Source organism: Odontomachus brunneus, unplaced genomic scaffold (assembly GCF_010583005.1).
Source record: "Odontomachus brunneus isolate Ranch 3 - 2012 unplaced genomic scaffold, Obru_v1 Obru_scaffold_019, whole genome shotgun sequence".
NCBI classification, from domain to species: domain Eukaryota; kingdom Metazoa; phylum Arthropoda; class Insecta; order Hymenoptera; family Formicidae; genus Odontomachus; species Odontomachus brunneus.
In genome coordinates, this window is record NW_022639469.1 from 2,465,899 (window position 1) to 2,488,383 (window position 22,485).

The 22,485-nt window shown below is 36.2% G+C and overlaps 1 protein-coding gene across 2 annotated transcripts in view; it reads right to left on the bottom strand.

The window, feature by feature from the left end:
* The window catches only part of LOC116841902 (acyl-CoA Delta(11) desaturase-like), a 38,199-nt gene continuing 15,714 nt past the window's right edge, over positions 1–22,485 (bottom strand). For both annotated transcript variants that reach the window (XM_032810383.1, XM_032810382.1), the window contains exons 2-6: positions 13,117–13,388; positions 11,631–11,761; positions 8,067–8,272; positions 7,651–7,833; positions 1–7,069 (exon numbers count right to left, since the gene is read on the bottom strand). In XM_032810383.1, the coding sequence (XP_032666274.1) occupies positions 6,700–7,069; positions 7,651–7,833; positions 8,067–8,272; positions 11,631–11,761; positions 13,117–13,375 (1,149 nt within the window). In that variant the 5' untranslated portion in view covers positions 13,376–13,388 and the 3' untranslated portion in view covers positions 1–6,699. The remainder of the gene's footprint in view (positions 7,070–7,650; positions 7,834–8,066; positions 8,273–11,630; positions 11,762–13,116; positions 13,389–22,485) is intronic.

Genomic DNA, 22,485 nt, shown 5'->3' on the forward strand with positions numbered 1-22,485 from the left:
TTTTTTTTTTTTTTTTTTTTTTTATTCAATTTACTCCATTCATTTATGTCGCGCAAGGTTAGGGCCTTCGCCTTCAGTGAGAGCCTCGAGTAGAACAGAAAATCACGATGACGTCGAAACGACGAGAGAATGATCGAGTCATAATTGAAGAGTGGAAAAACTCTTTAGCCATTTTTTCATTATTTTGATTTTTTCTTCTGTCTTTATTCACTTTTCAATCATAACTCGATCATTTTCTCATTATTTGGACGTTGCTTTCTGTCTTGCCTGGAATCAATCACAATCAATACATTGTGCATGCGATTGCGAAGTGAACGTCGCTGTCACGAAATTCGCAAAAGCCGCTTGAGCGTCTCGGAGAGACTCGCCTTGAATTGCGTATGACTCATGAGCCAGCCGCACGCAACGATCCCGCGACGAACGTTAGAGTTTATCGTTGCATGTCGCTATATGGTGTTCGTTATTGCCGAATAGCTATCGATAAAGCGGCAAACACTAATTGGCCAACTGTCGCACGCCGCGCAATTAGCATTGCGCGCTCGAACAATGCGCGCTTTCGCAAACGATCACCTTTGCGAAATCGTCATTCGACGTCGCGATCGGATTCGAGATCAACGCTCATTCGCGGAAGACAGACAGACAAACAAACAGACGAACTGATCTCGAGCCCGTGCCGCGTCGAATCGCTCGCTAATCAATCGTGAACGATGAACGGCCGCTATCGCGTCACTCACGCAATCGATTCGGTCACCTGCGACGCACCATCGATCGATTGATCGATCGTTTTTCATTTCCAACGCCCAAATCTTAAAGCCCCAAAACAGTTTCGCGCGTTCGCTCACGTTAGCCAGCGCAAACTCCCAAGAAACGTTTCAAAAACGCAACTTTCAAACACATTTTAATGATGTCTTTTAGGAGCTTGTGCTATCTGCTTACACAAATGTCGTAACACTCACGAGTTGTGACAACGTGACACCTGTTCTGCTTGTTGTTTGGAGAACAAACGTCGTACTCGCTTTCATGCGCCACAATCGACTGGTCCGAGACGCGAGAACGGTCCTTGAATGGAAAATAAATTCTGGATGTCGTGCAAAGTTACCTCGCGCTCGCAACGGAATTCTTTAAACAACGAGTGTTTGAAAACAATGATCACAGTCGAATTCCAAGTTTAAGTAATTTGATACTTAAGTTAACTCTCTTTTCTCAATGTATGTCAAGTGTTATTTCTCAATATATGTTAAGTTTTATCTGTGACCAATAAAACAGTCTTTACGGAGTCTCAAGATGAAGTCTTTAGACGATCTTACGTACAAATTTACACCACAAACATCGTTCTGAGCAGTCTGTGGACTTCTAAAAAGTTTCAGACATCTGGATCTTTTGATAATTTGATATTTAAGCTAATTCTCTTCTTACAATTATTTCAATATGATCTGTAATCGATAAAATGGTCCTCACAGCGTCTTAAGATAAACTTGAGACGATCTTAAATACAAGTTCATGCTACAAGTGCAGTTCTGAAACAATTTAAGGACGTTCAAGAAAGTAAGACGTCTTTTAGATGTTTATATGTGTTGATAATTAACGACGCGACAATACCTTTGGAACAACAATGATTCAATGGCCACGTTGTCACAGCTGGGACAATGTCGGGTGACATTCGTTGATCTCGACAACGAAGATGACGAGATGTCGCCGCGTCCTAAACAAATCGAGACACGTTGATCGAAACAAACTGCGAGAATTAAACCAACCACGCTCGCTACAACGTTATAACACGTAAGCTCCGCTTCCATTCATCCACGGTGATTGTTGCAGATACGAATCGCATCCTCGAGCACACGGATTTCGATCTTTTGTTCGACGGACCCCACGCAGCGCGTGGAGTCGATTGCGCGATTGTTCTAACGGTGATGGTCTGAGGGCGGTATTAATAGTTATTATTTGAAACTATCGTTTCTCGTGACATACTCAGACCTCAATTCAGAGTCAGATGAGAATTTTTCAGTTGAATCGCGGTTATAGATATATAAATATCACACATATTATGATTCAATTGAATAACTTGAATCTAATTCTGAGCAGAAATCTGAGTGTCTTACACGAAACAAGTTTCAGGTGACGACTATTGACACGAGCCTACAAGGCTCTTGTGTAGACCGAGCCGACTACTCGATTTTCAATAAACACCACTTAACAATAACATTACGTCAATGATACGATACTTGCCACTTAACAATGCAACTGTTACATACAATATGTGTCAACATGAATATGTGTCATATTCATTGAATAAAGAATACCAGGAAGGAGTATGTTGCGATATATCGTGGGTAATCGATTGTGTTGCACTGGTTGCACAGTTTGATGACATGAACTACGTCATAAGTGACGTTACCGCAAGCACAGTCTAACGGTATACTTTAAACATTTTGGAAGTATATAGCAAAGGAATATTAATTTTAAAAGAATAATAGAAAAATTGTATTTATATTTTGCTAATATTGAGGGAAATAAAATTAGTCCCTTGTAATAATTTTCTCTTCAATACGTTTACACACCTTTGTCTATTCGATTAATTGACAATATTACGTCATAACATTTACTTTGATTCCATAGTATCGATAGTCGAATTTGGTTTACTTTCACTACGTCACATCCTTCGCACTTCTAGCAAAGGACTTCCTCTTTATGTTCCTTGCTGGTATTCTTTATTTATGGTTATATCGCGCCTATATTGTTGAACGGGAAATTGTAGCACTGATATAATTTTACTCGGGTAGAAGCAAAAAATCACGATCAACGTCAGAATGACAAGAAATTGATTAAATCGCGATCGAAAAATTAGTTTTCATGGTCATTTTCTCGTCAATTGAGCGCCATCGTGATCTTCTGTTCTACTTGGATGTTAACCAGGTAGAGCGGAAAATCACGATAAGGTCAAAATGACGTCAGGTTGACGAGAGAATGAATGAATCATGATCGAAAAGTGAATTTTTATGGTCATTTTCTCGTCAATTTGGCTTCGTCGTGATTTTTTGTTCTATCTGGATGTCAGCTGGTGTATACTGACGGTTATTATTGACGGCGTTAAAATCCGCTGGTCGCGTCGCATAATTGCGGAATTGACTGCGATGACTACGAGCAAGACGATACAAATAGCCTAATACATCATCATCATCATTCTAAACAGTCATTTGAGAAGGCCACGAATGAATTTGATTCGTAGGTACGTAATTGATTGTACAGTACAACACGCGCCGGCACGTCGATCGGGATCGGCCGATCGGTCGTTCCGGACGACGATTCGTTCGCTGCGTCGGATTTCATTGAGCACTTTTTACACGCGACTCCTCGCGTTCTGTTCTCGAGCTGTCATCATGACAGACAATCGTGTGACACGCGGAATGTCGCGGGCTTGCCGAGCGCGCGGATCTTTACACGTCCAATTGCGGTTCGATTTTTCCTCATCAGCAATTAGCGTCACGTGAATTTCCAGTTAAACTTGCGCACTGAGAAGAAGGCGTGTTAATATTGACGTGCCAATGTAAAGGTGGCACGAATGCTATTAATAAATAATTATAGCCGGGAAACTTCTTTTTGTAGTAAGCATTGGCGATATGTATGGCGCACGTATATTTTATCCCTTGTTGTTTAACCTTTAGAGGGCCGACATTTACCAGATTTCACGAAGAAAATCGATAAAAAATATATCTTATATCGTATATTCATTGTATACAAAGTACCGATCACGGAGACCACCACTTAACCCCTTCACTGCCAGAGTATTTAAATGAAATGTGTCCAGACTGCCGAACTTAGAAACTTTGACAATTTTAACTGGACATACCATTTTTGGGGTATTTTCATCGACATGTTACCTATTTTGTTTGAAAGTTTTTTTACTGACCATTTTTTTATACTACATAATAAATTGAGTTCATTTGTACCGCTTATGCGATAAAACAAAAAAAAACAAAAAAGGATAAAAAAAGCAAAAAAAAGTGGGATGCTAAATCCTTTTGACAACCTCCTCGACGGTGCATCCTGGGTTCGGCTGATGTCAAGGGTAATTCACGCAAAAGATGAATCAGCGGGTCGAACTACGATGAAAATGATATATCTGGTAAAAGTAGCAAAAAGTCATGAATTGAGTTACTTTTACCCATAAATGATATAGCTTATCAGAATAACACTGTTTAAATGTGGCATAAAACTTGAGTGTGCGAGGACAAAGATTTTCCAAAAAATGAAAAAAATAGTCATTTTCTTATAGCTCTAGTCGGTCATGGGTGCGAGATAGTATAAAATGGACTTCGGAATCATATTCAGCGACCCCGAAAACATAGGAAAACACATTCTGTTCACGTTTAATGCATTATCAGGCGTCAGTAGAGCATTTATTTATAGGACAAAGATTTGTGATTTTCCGGCAGTTTGGGCCAAGTCCAAAAAAACAAAGATCTTTGTTCTCGGCAGTGAAGGGGTTAAGTGGTGGTCCTGGCTTGAGGGATAAAGACAATGTTAAAATTTTGAAATTTGAAAAAAATGGGTTTCTAGAGGTTTTCGAAGTCGCTGAATAAGATGGAACTGTCAGTTTTTGTAAATTATGAGAATATTTATAGTTATATCGTTATACAGTTATATAAGAAAAAAATAATAAATAGGGGGAAGGAGAGAGAGATGAAGGAGAACAGTGGGTGCAAACTTGTATCTGGGTGTTTGAATACCTATACACACATAAGCAGATAAGTGTAGAATAAGTGTAGTAACATAAATGTAACTAACTGTTGTCTACCACCACTATAGTAGTTTTCCAGCCCTCTAAAGATTAATATGAGATATATCAATAATAAGATTATCATAAGATATGTACGCGAGATTATCGGAAAATATGCATGTGAGATTATGACAAGTAATAGAGAATGTCATAAGCAGCAGGGAAATTCCGTCAATGTCATCGTGGAGAAAGAAATCGAGTCAAAATCGGCCAATAAAGCCCGCAAGCGATTCGCGACGAGTCCGCGCGAGCAGTGTCCCGTGTTTAATCGTCCTCTCCGCTTTCTCGCGAGACCTTGCTTGACTCCTCAAGCCGAGTCTTCCTAACGGAACGTTATTTCGATAATACGCGAGACGATATGGTAATAAAAGCTTTCCATGTACATAGATATCTGATTGGAAGAGACGCCTCGATCGGTCCGAGAAGAAGTCACCCCGTCGAATGAGCTTCCTTCCTTCTCGCCTTGTTTCCCTTGCGAGGCGATCGAGCCCGCGACGTTTTTCCAATGGCCGATTCGATGAGAGAAACACGATAACAAACATACGATATAGTAATATTATGCAATAAATATTAATTGACGTCATTATAACGATTCACCACTGATCTTTGGATCGTTCATTGTACAACGTGCCAGCACAGTAGATAAAATAACCCGAAGAATAGAGATAGAGGATAGCAGTAGATAAACTCTTGCATGAGGAATCTAATTCGCGAACGGTGGCGTAATTCGTCAGAAGGAGGCTATCTCGATGCGCTTGTCGAGGGGACTCTCATCTATACCCACGTTCTTACCTACGGATATTCCTCGGGTCGACCTCTCCTCGACAACGGTATCGAGATACCGATGGTATCTCTTGACCGGTCACCGTTCTCAAATTATCTTCTTGTCTGTGTTCGCAGCGAGACTCACCAGCGTAGAACGTGCATATTCGACGAGTTTCGTGTCAGATCGACAATTTAGTTATCAACCCCTTATAGAAATATCATACTAAGAATCATTGATAATTACTTATTTTCAGTATTAAAAATACTGGATAATAAGTAATTATCAATGATTCTTAGTATGATATTTCTATAAGGGACGAATCCAGATAACCGGGTGTAAGTCGGGTATTACATGGGTATTACATGGGTAGCTTTCGCAGGATACCTGAGTCTTTCTCCAATTACTCTAGTACTCGGATACCGTGATTAACGTACTTAGAAGCAAACAACAGAGAAAATCAGTTGCAGGAAAAAGTAATAACAGATGATTAACGAGTGTTCTCCTCGTGATTTCTAGTTTCGGCTACCTAGACACCCGGTTCGAATAGTAACAGAATATCCAAGTGACTTTCGCGAATTCGAGTGCCCGAGCAGTATTCAGGTACGCGAATGTAGAAGTTACACTGGTTTATACTGGTAGCATTTTTAGTTGCGAGATTTTAGACTGAAGTGGTCGCAGTTCCCTATCTTGTCGTATGTTTTAAACACTCGCGTAATTCTTGTATGCCGAGTATAATCAGTAGCAGAAAAATCGCCTTTACTTGGAAGAGTTTAAAAACGCATCTGGTGTTTGACAGGAAAATTTATCTCCTGAGAATTATGGAAGTGCAAATTTGCCCGTTGAATATGGATGTGTTGCAAAATTCGCTGAAAAACGCTGTGTCTTTTGCATAACCGACGGTGATCAAAAAACAAACTTGAAAATATCTGAAATTTAGATCACGAACCGATTCCTGGAATTTTTTGTGGCAATCGCAATTCTGCCTGGAAAGGTCGCAATTACGACATTATGATCTCCCAAGGACGATTATGACGCTCGACTGAACTCGTCAAACATTTCTCGAATGAAATTCCGAACTGCGACACACCGTAAGTCCGCCGGACTTGCACTTCTACGCGGTTCCCGTCTGAGCTACAACAGAGATACAAAAGCTCTAGTCGCCCTTGTTAAAGATCTCGACCTTCCGTATATCCTCAACGGGCATATCGGCGTCGCCCCAGCCCCATATAGCGTTCTCGTGCGAGTGCTGATGCGCGTCGTGATGATCAGCAGCCGTTCGCTCGTATCTCGTGCCGTCGCCCGTTCTGCTCGCGCGTTTCTTTACTATGTCGCTCGCCACGGTCTTCAGGTCGTACGCCCAGCCGATCTTGGCGAACATATCGATGAAGGCGGTGGTGAAGTTGGCGCGATAGTTGCCTAACTCGGCGGCTTTGTAGTCCCATGGGAAGACGTGATGGTAATTGTGCCAGCCTTCGCCGAAGGCGCCGATGCCGACGCTGAGGCTGTCGGTAGGGCTAATGGTGCTGTGGAAGTGACAAAGAGAGAAATACCTAAGTCTTTTCTCTTTATTACTATTTTCTTTGGAGAATTTTGAGAAACAGAATACCAAAATACGTGTAATTTGTATTTGCCGAGTTAAAAGAAAATACACAATAGTTTAAGTAAATCAAAAGCAATTTACTATTTTGCCACAAAACTTTTCCGGGTATAGCGCTTAAGGGATTGTGAAAAGAAGTAAAACGGAAAAAAATGAACAATAAAAGGCAGCTGATTGTGTTATGCAAGTAAGACAATTAGATAGATAGGTAGATGCCTTTGTTCCCATTTTACGACTTTGTCCTTCAAGAATGTTATAAAGAAAAGTGAAACGTAGAAAAATAATTAGTGAAAGACAACTGAGACAGTAATGTGAAGGTACAGACAATCAGATCGATGCGTTATTTTCACTAGGTTTTTGCTCCCTAAGAAAGTCATGAGAAGAAGTAAGAGACGGAGAGAGAGAGAAATAATGCGAGACGACCTCGACTTGTTCTTCCTTCCGCCTGGCGTTCCACGGGAATAGCGACGAGAGCGATTTCACGAATCTTTCACAGAGGACACTTACTTGTCATACGGCTTCATGCCGTACATGTGAGCCGCGGAGTTCACCAGCCAAGTCAAGTTTAGCGACAACGTATACCTTATGAGACTGGCGTACCACGCGTACATGGGCTTCTCGTTCCAGAAGTAACACGGCACCCAAGTGGGAATAAGAAAGCACATCAACGGCATCAGGATGATGTACAACCTGGAAGAAGTGCGAGCATGTGTGAGATGTCTGACGCGAGATCCATTCGTGAATCATGTGCGACTGATGATTTCGACGAAACGTTTCTTCGTCCGGAGACAGTGTCCTTCGATAAACGTCAAACGCTGATTCGAGAAATATCGTCGACGAACATTTCAGTCTTTTTCGAAGAAGAATATCTTCTTCGAAGGGAAAAACTGTTAAATCATATAAGTCATATTCGCGCGTCATACCTGCGTTGCCAAACAACGACCGGGTCCCTCTCGAGATCGCTCATATCGATCGTGGCGCCCTTACTGATGACGTCCGGGTGCTTGCGGACTAAAAGCCAGCCCATGTGCGAGAAGAAGAAGCCCCTCTGCGCGTTGTGAGGATCCGCGTCCGTGTCCGTGAACTTATGGTGAACTCTATGGTCCCTCACCCACTCATAAATGTGATTCTATGAAACGTAAGTAAATAACAGTCTTTATCGCGTGAAACTGCTGTGAAATTCTCTCTTCCCCGCTCCTCTTTCTTTGCTCTCTTGAGTATACGTGTCAACAACGGCAAATCATGAATATTCTATGATCTGTGTAGTTGCAGTTTCATATATTGTATACGGAAAAAACAACACGGTCCGACTAACGTGGCGAGTTAGATTAAGCAAGATCTGATTGAACCAAACCAGAATTTCGCATTAATATAATCACACATTCTGGTATTCAATACTGATTTATAATATACGTAGACAATATATAACATAGATCTATCAAATGATGATGTCATCAAAGTAAAGTAGAACTTATACTGAGAGAAAAATATAGTTGTCTTTGGTATCAACTATACTTTTTGGGGTTTTTAACAAAAAAAAATAATTAGAAGAACCTTTTTTCTAATGACATTTACTAAAATAATGGTTTTTCTAGTTAATGTTTTTCTATTTTTGTAGTTAAAATCACAAAAGAGTATAGTTGACGCCAAAGACAACTATCCCAGACAGCACAAAAACGTTTTAAAAACGTATTAAAAACGTATGTATTGAACGTTGTGGACGTATTTAAAACGTCCATTTCAGATCCACAAACGTTTTTAGGACATTTTAAAAATATCCGTTGTTACTTTTATGGATGTTCAAAAGACATCCGAATTAAGGACCCGTCGGACTAAAACTCGACGTTCTTAAAACGAAAATAGAATATTTGTAATTTTGAATATTGAATGTTCCTAACCACCAAAAGAATATTTAAAAGACATTTGAAAAAGTATTTTTAAAAACGTTAAAAATAATGAGATACCCAGACAGCACAAAATATTTATAAAATATTTATAAAATATTTGTAAGATTTATTAGAATATTTTATAAATATTTATCAAAATATTTCATAAATATTTTTATGACCTTACTTTCAATAGATCATATAAATATTTATCATAAATATTATAAAAATATTTATTAAAATATATACATTTATATATTTTTTTCTCTTTTCTGAACTTTTTTTAAATTTTTAAAATATATATGTTCTTAGTTTTCACTTTATATTGTTTTACACGTTACTTAATTCAAGTTAAATTTTACTTCGAAAATTTGCTTACCATTGTTAAGATTCGAACTTGAGACACCTTAGGTTTTTGAGTCGTTCACCTTACCTACTACGCTACTATCACTTTGACTGAACTTGACGGTTTGTATTGTGTATATATGGTATATTCATACGAAAACAAATGATTTATTTAAAAGAAGAGAATATGTTTTAAATGCAAAATGTATGTTTGAAAAGTATGTAAAAAGTATATTTAAAAAATATTTACTTGTTTTTGTAAAGTAAATAAAATACAAATAAACCATTTTGTAAATTTAAATAAATTCTTTTCTGATAATAAAAGAAACTTTAATCTGAAACACAAAAAAGATACTTTTAATATTAAAAAATAATTTATTTAGATTTGTAAAATGATTTACTTGTATTTTATTTACTTTTAAAACAAGCAAATATTTATTTAAACATAATTTTTACATAAAAAACTAATTTTCTTCTTGTAAGGAAGTCATTTTTTTTATAAAAATTTATAATTTTACAGCTCATTTAAAATTTAAAACAAATTTAAAAAAATATTACTTTATATTTATTACCTATTTTCTAAAATCTAACAAATACTTTTTTAAGTTAAGAAATTATATTTAACAAAATATATTTCTTTGATTTAGAAAAAGAATTTTTTCAGTATACCAATTTTTTCAGTATTACCAATTTAAATTTCGATTTTATATTTTCATTAATTTATAATTTCATAATTTAATAATTATAAATAATTACATTTATTTTTTTATGTATACTATTTATAGGATTATTTACAAAATATTACTACAAATATTTATTTTTTGTTTACTATAAACATTGTATAAAATATTTAGCTTATATTTTAATAATATTTTGAATAAAGATTTTGATACATTTTTCTTTATGTATAGAAATATTTATAAAATATTTATGTAATATTTTTAAAAAATAATTTGACCTAAATATTTATAAATCTTTATCATAAATATTGTGTGCTGTCTGGATAAATTCCCTTTTTTCGTTAAGAAATGTTTTCCTTAACGGATTGGGAAAATGTTATGTTTTTTTTTAATATTTAATGAATGTCAAACTTCTGTTAAATATTAAAAAACGAAACATTTTTTCAAACATTTTTTAAAAAAGTTTTTTTTTAATGAAAAATGTGAACTTATCCCTTTATTTTTAACGTTTAAAAAATGTTTTTTAAATGTTTAAAAAATGTTTTTTTATTGTTTAAATGTTTTTATTGTTTTGCTAGTTGAGTTTCTTATTAATAATGCAAATTGAGGGGTTAATTTGTTCGCAATTTTCAAAAACTCGTAATGATAACTTTTTCGATGAAATTAACCAATCACACCATCGTTTGACAGATACAATTATTCCAATAGAAAAGATAAATTTAATCGATTGTTTAAATTCATTCGTGTTGGTGAAGCCGGCTTATACTATTGATAAATGAAGGCATATGCAAACTCAACATATGTTCCTTAGAAATACATAAAATACACGTCTTTAAAACGTGTAAAAGTCAACGTATTTTGTACATCCACTAATGTACATAATTAAAACGTCCATATTAGGTCCATGGACGTTGGGACTAAATAAAAACCAAAATTGGACGTCCATTGGACGTCGTGTGCTGTCTGGGATATTTTTCTCTCAGTGTAAGTCCTACTAAAAGTAGGACAGAAAAATGACCCGGTCTCGAGTTGCCCGGGTTTGAATCTCACCGGGAGGCGAGTCCTTCGAATGCAATATAATAAAATTTCAAGTAAAATAATTACACGCTAACACCTTACGATACAATTTTCAGTTAGAAACGTAATAAAATTTCTAGTAAGAAATGTAAATATAATTTCATTATTTTTATTAAAGTAACCAAATTTGTCTTTGGTTATCTTAGACAAAAATATGGTTCGTTCATATCTCACTGAACGTTATGGTTGATGTATCTTGAATTCTGATTAATTCAATTTTTTTTATATAGTGTATAGACTCAAGATACACGACATAGATAAATTAATATAATATTAGTAAACTAATAGTAACATAACTCTGAGACATCAAAACAAATTTATCTCGATAAATTGATAATACGACGCATTGCTGATGGAACAAAAAAGAAATTATTTATGTAAAACAATGTAAAACAGTGATATAAAACTGATCCATTAAAATAACGAGAAAATGATCGACTCATGATTGAAAAATAAGTTTTGTCAGTTTGACTTCTTTCTGCTGAGTGAAGATATTTACTTGGAAGGCTGTCGTCTGGAGGAGCATGAGAATGACTCTCAACGGCCATTTCGCTTTGTATGACCGATGGGCCCATAGTCTGTGAGTGCCCCCGGTGACCCCGATGGCTGCGAGCATGCCGATTGACAAAGCTGTGAAGGGTAACAATAGATGAAAATTAAAATGGACTATTGAAATTAAAACTCAATAACACATCATCAACGTCTTCGTGAGATTTTTCAACAAAACAATCTCGATTATTATCGCTGCATTACTGTACCGCGGAAAATCACCGATCCGTATTTATGCTGATAATATCTAGAAATTTTTCCGCATGTGTATTAATCAATCGTAATTGATACGACATTAGATAACATTGTATTTATGCTGATAATATCTAGAAACTCTTCCGCATATGTATTAATCATTCGTAATTAATGCGACATTGGATTGTGACGATCGCTGGTGATTGATAATATGAAATTACGCGTTTTATCAAACTATGTACGAAATAAATATAATTGCGAATGAAAAATTGATTACACACACACACACATAGACACAGCTAATAGAGACATAATCAAGCAATATATACACAGAGAAAAGTCTATAAGAAGCAAGCATTAAGAATTTAACATGCAAACATTGTAAGAGAGATGTAATTTCTTCTATTATAAAAAAATATAATTTCAAACGTTATTAATTTATTATATTTTATATGTTTTAAATTATATTCCATTGTATTAAATTATATTCCATTGTAACAGAAGAAATGGCATCTTTCTTACAATTTCTGCGCACTAATAACTCGGTTCTCTTACAGGCTTTTCTTTATATTATTCGTGATTATCAATTTCAAAGGCTTTATGATTATTATTTTTGTACTTATTGGTAAAAGATAAAAATACTGAAAAAAGGATATGTATACTGAGAGCAAAAAATTTTTTAAAATAAAAATATTTTTCTTTGGTGCGTGAGTATTAATAATCTGATATTTTATTAATAATAATTAACATATTAAATATATAAATATAATATTAATATATTATAAATATATAATATATATTTTTACGAATAATATATATATATATATATATTTTTTTTTTCTTTATCTAAATTATTTTATCTAAATAAAATAACCAATTGCTTTTTCATGAAAAGTTATGATTTTAGAAAAATGTATATTTTCTCCTTTGAAAAAATTTGTCCTCAAAGTAAAAATATATATATTAGTATATAAGTAAATATGATATTAGAAAATCTATAGAATAAATATTTGTTTCTTAGATATTTTTTCTCTTAGTGTACATAAGATATCTCGATTGTTATAATTTTTATTAGTGTATATCGGTCTCGAATTATATTAATTTATGATATTTTTAATGATTTAATCATCAGGAAAATTGACAAATAACGGATATCAAATCCAACAATCAGTGAGTTTAGTGAAGTATGACTGAATTATAGTATTGCGTAGCGTGTTTATTAGCATAAAAATGAAACGTACACCACAGAAACGTGTACAATCTGGCAGCCACTATTAAAAGGTAGAGCCCGTAAAGTGCGCCGAGATGAAGATAGACGAAGGCTATCACGTTCCGCCAGACGATCTTCCATTCGTACTTAGGTTTCGCGCTCTGTGCTTTTTGCAACGACGACAGCTTTTGCGTCGCGCTCTTCTCCGACGACGGTTTCTTCTGCGACACGTCCTGCTGAGTGGCCTCCAGGAACAAGGTCGCGGAAGTGCCGAACAGATTAGGTGCCATGTTGTCAAAGTATCTGTGATAGACAGATTGATCTAGTAAGTACACGAGTTAGATTGGTCTGTTATTATCAACAAAAGAACACGGTTAAAACCCGACAAACTTTTACAAGCCTTTAACACCTGGTTTATTACTACGTTTATTTGAAGAAATTTCCCTCCTTCTCAGACGACTTTATATATATATTATTTTTTTGTTTTTTTTTTTACGTAATTGTATGCCCTTATAGAAATATCATACTAAGAATCATTGATAATTACTTATTTTCAGTATTAAAAATACTGGATAATAAGTAATTATCAATGATTCTTAGTATGATATTTCTATAAAGGTGGAACAAACTTATATCTGTATTAATAATCATTTGTATCAATACGGATATTAGTTTGATAATGTGGACAGAAAAAAAAATTGTTTTGCTGTCACACATATTACACCCTTAGTTCAGAAGACTGTAAGTTATCTTTGATTCATAGAGTAATATTTCCCTAACTAATATTCATGGTAATAACTCGAAAATCATGTTTTTGAGTTGTGTTACTTTTGAAGCAAGGATGCTTTATATGACATTAGTGTCTGATGCGAGATCACTGCGTCATATATATCTCAAGTAGAACGGAAAATCACGATGACGTCAAAATGACGAGAAAATGATCGAATCGTGATTGAAAGATGAGCTTTTTAGTCATTTTCTCGTCATTTCGACATCATCGTGACTTTTTCTTCGGCCTGCTCAAGTAGAACAAACAGTCAAAATAATATCAATCTGACGTCATTTTGACCAAATATTCACCAAATTTACGTCATTTTTTTAAAATGACGTGAGATTGGCGTTATTTTGATTATCTGTTTTAGCTGGATGGAAATATGACGTTGGTAGCGAATGTATATAACAGTATTAATAACAGTGAAAAAACGTTTTAAACGTATCTCTTGGACGGAATCATAGAATTCTCAAACGTCTACACTAAGAATAAAAGCGGTTGGATTGACAAAATCGGCGGTCACCGGCCATCAAAGAAATATTGGATCAATTCAACAAAATACAATGTTAATGCAATAATAAGTTGCGTTGATATAGTGATTTCAATATTTCTTTGATGACCGGTGACCGTCGATTTTGTCAATCCAACTGCTTTTTTTTTCTCAATGTAGAAATCATTGAAGTCGCGAAGGATGCGGTCCATTAGACACTGCGAATGCTTTGAAGCGCTAATCATAGCTTTTCTTTAAGCGCGTCAAAGTATTTTCAACGTTTAATAGATCGACAATGTCCCAGCAGAACAGAAAATCACAATAGCGTCAAAAAAGATGCCGAGGAAATGACTGCAAGAGCTCACCTTTTGATCATAATTCGATCATGGTGTTCTCGTCATTTCAACGTTGCCTTGACGTAACCGTGATTTTCTGTTCTATCAGTGCGAGTACGTTCGCGGCGCAAAACCGTCGTCAGTCGAGCTGATATAAATCTTAATACGTATAGTCAGTCCCGTTGATTGGATGGGTGTTTAACAGAGTAAGCCGCTAGCCCCGGAATCTGTGGACTTTCCGGCTGCAATATGGGTGTTCCACTTTTGCTTTTTCCCCTTCGCCGCGCTTCGATTAGCTCGAGAGGTAGCGGTACTCTCATCGCCGTCTCTCTCGTCCTCATCACCGCCGTCGTCGTCGTCGATGAGCATCATGTGAATTCACGGTTCCTCAATGATTTTGCGTGTTACGTGCAGCATGTGACCATCTCTTTCGTGCTTTCCAAGGCATTATGTGCCGTTAATGTGCCACATGCGTGGAAAGTGGGCGCGCGCAGGAGGGATCCTTGCGCCTTCTACTTTCGACACGATACCGCGACGACAATGACGATCACGACGACGACGACGACGACGACGACGACGACGACGACGACGACACGAGTTTTGAACCGAGCGCGAAACCGCATTTCCAACATGCGCGAGAGAAGCACGCTTCTCTTCAAATGCGAGCGTTGTCACGGCTGACAGTGACGGCCCTTCACGATGACGATAAAATGGTGTGTCGCGATTGTTGCACCAGAGCGGCTCGGTAATCGCTGGTGACATCGCATTAGAGTGCAGTTTTGTTTCGACTCGCGGCGAACGAATGACCAAACAAACGAACGAGAAGATTTTCCACTTCATCGCGCTCGTCTCCACAGGAATGTCGTTGGCGCGATCGTCGTGAAATTGTAAATTAAGTTCCACCGTGTATCTCGTTATCGTTGCTCTTAATATATTAAAAGACATCGCATTTTTGCGCACAGCAAATGGAGTGGATTCGCGAGAAAATAAACAGACGGATGAGAGGGATCTCCATCCGCATCTTCGTCGCATTTATCTACACTAGAAAGTTGTGAACGATCACCGTAGAACAGTGAATCGCAATACATCCTGTATCTCGTCATAATTTGCTTTTATTATATTAATTAAAACGCATTCGTTTTTGACTTGTTGCACGATGGCAAAGAGCTTTCTACTTTATTGCGCTTATCGCGAATAGTTATCATGAATGGTGAATCGCGTTTCACTGTATATCTCACTGTCATTGCTCTTATTGAAATGCATCATGACTGTACGATTAATTGTAATCCGACTTATCTCATGGTCTTGATCAGTTTGACCCTGATCAGTTGTCTGATTTATGCAGGATATTTGATAAATGGAAAAACGATCATGTACCTGTAGGTTAGGTCAAATAGAGGAACACAATATTCCTCTGCCACTTTTGCAAACAACAAATACACAGGTATCTAACTCTGGACATTTTTATTGTTTTGGTCTTTAAATACAAATATTTAAATTGTCGATATAGATTATATGTACATATATCGAATATATGCGTAATTCTAAAGTTGAAAATTTAAATATTTGTTTTAAAATATCAAAATCAAAATCAAGCCAAATCAAAGTAATGCCCAGTAATGTCTAGTATTAAGTAGTAGTGTTATTAGCGTCCAGACATTGGTATTATATTAATCAAAGAATATTGGCAATTTCTATAGTACGTAATCATGTATTCGCACATTCACATTCACAAGACCAAAACAATAAGAATGTTCAGGATTAAATATTGATACTTTTATCTTAAGGTCTATCTTGCTAAAAGCAAATTTCGCGAGAAAAATAAACAATAAAATAAAAAATAACACATTTTTTAATATTACATTTCAGAAAGAGAGAAAAAGAGAGACAGACAGAAAGTTTCTGAAATATAAATAATAAAAATATTTTAAAATATAATATTTTAAAAATGAAAGAATAGTCAACTACTGCAGAATGTCAATATATTCTTCGGTTATAAAATTCTATAGTAATTTTTACTATAGAACTCTTTCCGTGAAGAGATTCTAGAGAATATTTTTGTCGAGTTTCACCTAATATGCAAACATATAACGGAAATCGTGCTGGATCGTGCGCGCTCATTCGCTAATCTTCTTTAATTAATAGATTAAAATCTTACGGTAGTTTGTAAAATAATGGAGCAGTTTTGTATTCAATTTGGTCTAATCTACATGTACACAAGTTTTCTTATCATACACTCTGTATAAAATGATGTTATCAGGTTCTAATAAATCATGTAACGCAGCAATGGGCAATTGAAACTTCATTGATGATAGGAATAAGAATGTTACCTTGCAGAAAGTAAATAACTGATTGGGATTAAACTGATCAGAGGTATAAGATAAATGTTTCTGATCGGGAGTGTGATCGTGAAATATGATGAATCGGCTCGTTGCGCGTATATCTCATGTTAATTACTTTTATTATACTAATTAGACGCGCGAATCGGCGCACGACGCATAGTGGGGACAAATGAAAATTTACTGTTCAAAAATCGCTACCATAATTGTTAGCCAATCGAGACGAATCTTTTTTTTAAATTAGTCGTTAAATTAATAAATTAAAAAAAACCCAATTTTTGAATTAGTTAAATTAGAAGAATATTATTTTTAAAATTGCTTTTATACACTAAGCTATCTCATGTGAGAATTTTTGGAGTCGTTGAATATGAATCTGATGTTAGAATTAAGATTTGATTATTCACAGCTGTCAATCTCGCTCTCAACTTAAAAAATATATGTTTTTTCGCGGGAGTAAGGCTACATTAGGGATGTTAAAGGTTGTAGAATTTAAATCCCATGTAAGAATTGTTATTAATATTGCAAATTTCAGGAAGTCTTTTTTAAAAGTCAAGCTCCATAGTTTTCTTTGAAATTAACGATTAATTCCAGAAAAGATTCGTCTCGATCGATTAAGAATTACGGTTTGTAGCGATTTTGGAACAGTAAATCCTCATTTGTGACGGATTGTGTGACGGACGGATGAACTCAATTTGCGCTTTATCGCGCTTATCCGCAAGGAAACGCCAAGAACGGTCTCTTGTCGCAAAACAGTAGATCGCGGTTTACCGCACATCTTATTGCCATTACCGGTTCTCATTACTACTTTCTCATTACTACTCTGATTATATTAAAACGTGTCGCGCGATTCAATTGCTGTAACGGTGTACCGAACTGTTCCCGAGGAAATCTCGAGTGTGGGATTGCGCGAGATGTGCGCCAAGTCGAATGGAATTGCCCGGTCGGTCTCGAAAGGCTCGACTTCGAGCTGCTTTTCGAAACGCAGCGGAATGGAAAGTCGGCGCTTCGAAACTGACCGTGGAAAGAAGTGTTCGGTGAACTTTCCGCATCTCACGGCTAATTAGACATCACATAGCCGTGCCGTCCGCGCGAGTCGCCCACTCCTTCTCCTACTCCTCCTCGTCTCAATGCAGCACTTTCCGCTCGACTCAAAGACGCGAGGACATGAGTTATGTAGGTGCCCCACTTGTGAGAATATTCCTTTCTGCCGATGATCGCCCGTTGGGCAGCTACACAATCTCGCTCAAACGCCGAGAGCTACGCATAATTTAACGGAACCTTATTCACGCGGCGTCGCACTGTATCGTGTCTCATTTCTCCAGTCCGATTAGTAGCCATTGACCTGCTTTCCGCAGTAATAAATTAATTGTCATATTGTCGTGTTATTGAGTTATTAGCGCTCGCTTATTCGCTCCCGGCAAAGAAACCATGACGTTCATAATCAGTCTAGAAACATGACCCACGGACGCGATCAATCAGTCGAACTCCTTCTTTTTCCTCGATACGTCGCGTCACAGATCTATGACAATTGTCGTCTACTGACGCTCCGTTTGCAAGTTAACTGTTTTCCGAGGCAGAAATGTAGAAAGTCGAACACGCGGAATCGCATCACAAGACGTGGAATCGTCACGAAATCACTTTCCCCGACATTCGTAACTGCATATTTCGACATTGTCCTCACGATAGCTCGAAATATGTTCTTTCTAACTTAACCGCATTATTTGCCATTAGAGTGAGACAAATTTATAATTTGGCGTCGAAAGGAAGAGAAACAAAATTCACCCGAAATTGCGTCTCGATACTATACAGAGAGATCTTTATAATAAAAATTGCTATAACTTTATAATAAATCGATATTTTTATGAAATAAATACTTAATACATCCATGGCAGTGGGCAAGGAACGAGGGAAAAACGAAGTTGCATTGCAGTACATGGACTCGCAGCAAAAAACATTATAATTATTTTCCATAGAAATTCTTTTCAATTTTGAATAAAGAAAAAACAAAGTTGTAGACAAAGATTAACATAATCATTGAATTCAACATGAAAATAATGACTTCAGTAATTAACAGAAAGAGATAACATCGATCGTGTGATATCAATTCATTTTAAGATAAGAGATATATAATATATAGTCGGTAAATGAAGTGTATGAAATACAGTTCCAACCTTGAAAACTGCACAACGACATATATCGATCCGACAGTCGTCGTTAAGAGTTTATCTAGAAGTCATTATCTTCTTTTAATATTTTTGAAGAAAATTTTAATGTATAGCAAACTTTTCAAGTTATGCTAATTCCTGTAAGGCTGGATGTCTTTAATAGTTCTTCGTTAATGCTAATGTGCGCGATCCGTATTCGAATCTTTTCCGTATTCGAAATGTTCGAATTATTCGGATTCGAACTTGAATAGTTCGCACATCTCTACAAAATACTCTCTGTATACTAGTTCTATTCAAGGGAACAGGCCTACTATCATCGCAAGTGACGAGCAAATGTCATTCTCGCAATTTTACAACGGGCAATAGCGTGCGCCGTCGTGAATAACGATAATTCCCTTTACGACGATTCTTCTGATTGCCTAACGACCTTTAATGTTATCCCGACGCAATAAATGACGAAATTCTAGTGTTAATGCTGAAAAAATGCCACACTAGTACTTGCGAATGTTCGGCAATGCCGTGGGCTTCCTCGCGTGAAAGGTGCATCACACGCAAATTACCGGTGGAAAGAGAGAGGCCTACTCTCGCGGGATCGTTCGCGGGAAAATACACGTTCACGAGCGCGTCATTCACGCCACAATGTGAGGAAACACGACAGAGTCACGCGAAGCAATCAGTAAAAATTCGAGGGGGTGGAAAGTAAGAGCTTGAATATCATCGCGTGGAAAGTGTAATCGTTGCTCGAACACTTAGCCAAGACCTTTCCATAAAACAGGCGATTAATGGCAGCTGGTATTTTCAGGCGAAACTGCTAATGGAGTATCTCATCTCTGAGTGGTATTTTGCAGATTAATCTGGCGTTGATGCATCCTGACGTTGACTCCTCTACGCGAGATTTGAGACTTTCTCACGAAATCTGTTTTGTCTCTAGCGAAGTTTACTATTTACAAGATTTACTTACACTAAATTACATTAGATTACACTATTTATACAAGATTGGTAGAAACGGGCCCCTTATGCCCGTTTCTACCAATCTTGGTTAATTCAACCGGTTATTTCAACGGAATTGACCAATCGCATCTGTTAATTCTGACAGACTAATTTCCTGAACTAAAATATAGCAAAATTGAAAAGAATTTCTATGAAAAGAAATTATGATATTCTCTCCGTATACTGCACTGCAACTTCATTTCTTTTTCGTTCAACTTTAGATTGTGCACTTGCTTAAATTTAATAGCAAACAGTGCAACCTATTTGACCAGTTAGACCTACAATTTTCGTCTCGTCATCGCAACAACAATTCACTGTCCTCCCTCACATCGTACACACGTCTAACCGTCAGGTTTATGATGCGTTAAGATAGCTGTGCTAATATTTAATTGCGAATTTTATCGTACGAAAAAGATAATTATACGTATGTACAAGGGACTTTCAAACTCCGTTAAAAATCTAGGAGGGAAAGGCGAGTAATTAGGACGAGAACCGACGCGCATCTAATCTTAATAACGGAATGAGACATTGGAAGGGAAAAATTTATTACTCGCGTCGGGAAAGTAAGACGCGTCGCGCATCTGTTGTACGATCAGCGCTGCTGTGTTTTTAAAATTATATCTATTCCGATTGCGAGAGATCTCTGCTTGTCTTGGAGTTCCGTTGTGCCTTACAGCTTGAGGTGTTTTACGAGTGTTTGTCTCCTTAAATCTAGTACTCTACTTAAACTATAAAAAATCTCAATTATATTTCGTTTATATTTCTTTCGCACTATCTTTCGTTATGTTTGTACTTTAATAGTAAATAAAAAAGGAGGAAGGGGAGTAGTTAAAAAATATCCATATCAATATTCGCGAAATCTTTTTGTTAGGCGCTGACTAAAAATAGTCAGCGCTCTCTCGCCTCTTGTCTAAATTAACTATAAAAGTACACTCGTATGGATGCTACATCATTCACTAGATCGATAGTCCAAGCAGCCGTATTCGTTCCTAACTACATGTTCCTCATGGCTGTTAATTAATCTAGCAAGCGAGTATGTGTCCACAGCTAATGTGACATTTTGACAGCTTCGTATACGTCTGCAAAAAAATTATTCGGCTCCATGTGATCAGTAGAGGAAGAATAAAAGCTTTGAGAGAAGGAGAGAGAGAGAGAGAGAGAGAGAGAGAGAGAGAGAGAGAGAGAGAGATAAGTGTAGGAGATTATACAATTAATTTTGTAAAGGTGCATAACTGCGATTAGTTATACGAACTGATTTTTATTATGCGTCACGTGAAAGTGAATGTTCCCTTTTATAAATGTATACGAAACGTCAAGCTATCAAAATATCACTTTGACGGGCGGAACATATTCCCGTTTGCTAGATTAATGAGAAACGCGCAGCTAGAAACGGTTACACGACATTTTCCCGAAAACTAGGAAACTAGGAAACTATGGAAAAATGTTGTTACCAACAAAAACCCGTAGGCAACACAATTTTAATTTCTGCGGATCAGTCACATTGTTGAAGTAGTAAGTCTATGAATTTTGCGGAGTCGTTTTGACATATGTGTATGTTATGTCAAATAACAAATATAACATATATATAACATGAGTGCATTGTGACATTCAATTAAAAGGAGAATAAATAAAAATTACACAAATAAATGAAAACAAAGTGCATAGAGATGAACAAAGTGAAACAGTGGTTATATTTATATGTAAAAGGGTAAATTATATAAAACGTAATTAAATGTAATTAAAGCGTAATTATTAGATTTTCAGTTTTCTGACGTGCCTTAATAAACATCATTTAAAACATCGTTCTTTGCATTGGAATCATAGTTACGTTTAATTACGTTTGATATAATAATTTTTATCCTCTTACATATAAATATATAAACCACTTTTTCACTTTTTTCATCTCTATGCGCTTTGTTTTCACGTATTTGTGTAATTTTTATTTATTCTGCTTTGAATTAAATGTCATAATACATTTATGTTATATAATATTTGTTATTTATTCACACATATGTGAATAAGTACTTTCACACGCATATGTCAAAACGATTCCACAAAATTTATGGATTTACTACTTCAATAGTGTCACTAATCCGCAGAAATTATAATTAAGTTGCCTTGTAGTTTTTGTTGATACAAACATTTTCTCATCTAGTTTTCGGGAAAATGTCGTGTGACCCTAGGAACGAATACGACGAGCTGAGAATTTTTAGTGACTATCGATCTGGTGAATGGTATGGCATCCACGCGTTTGAGTGTACGAACGAGACAAAAGATAAATACAAACAAAATGTAATCGAGATTTTTTT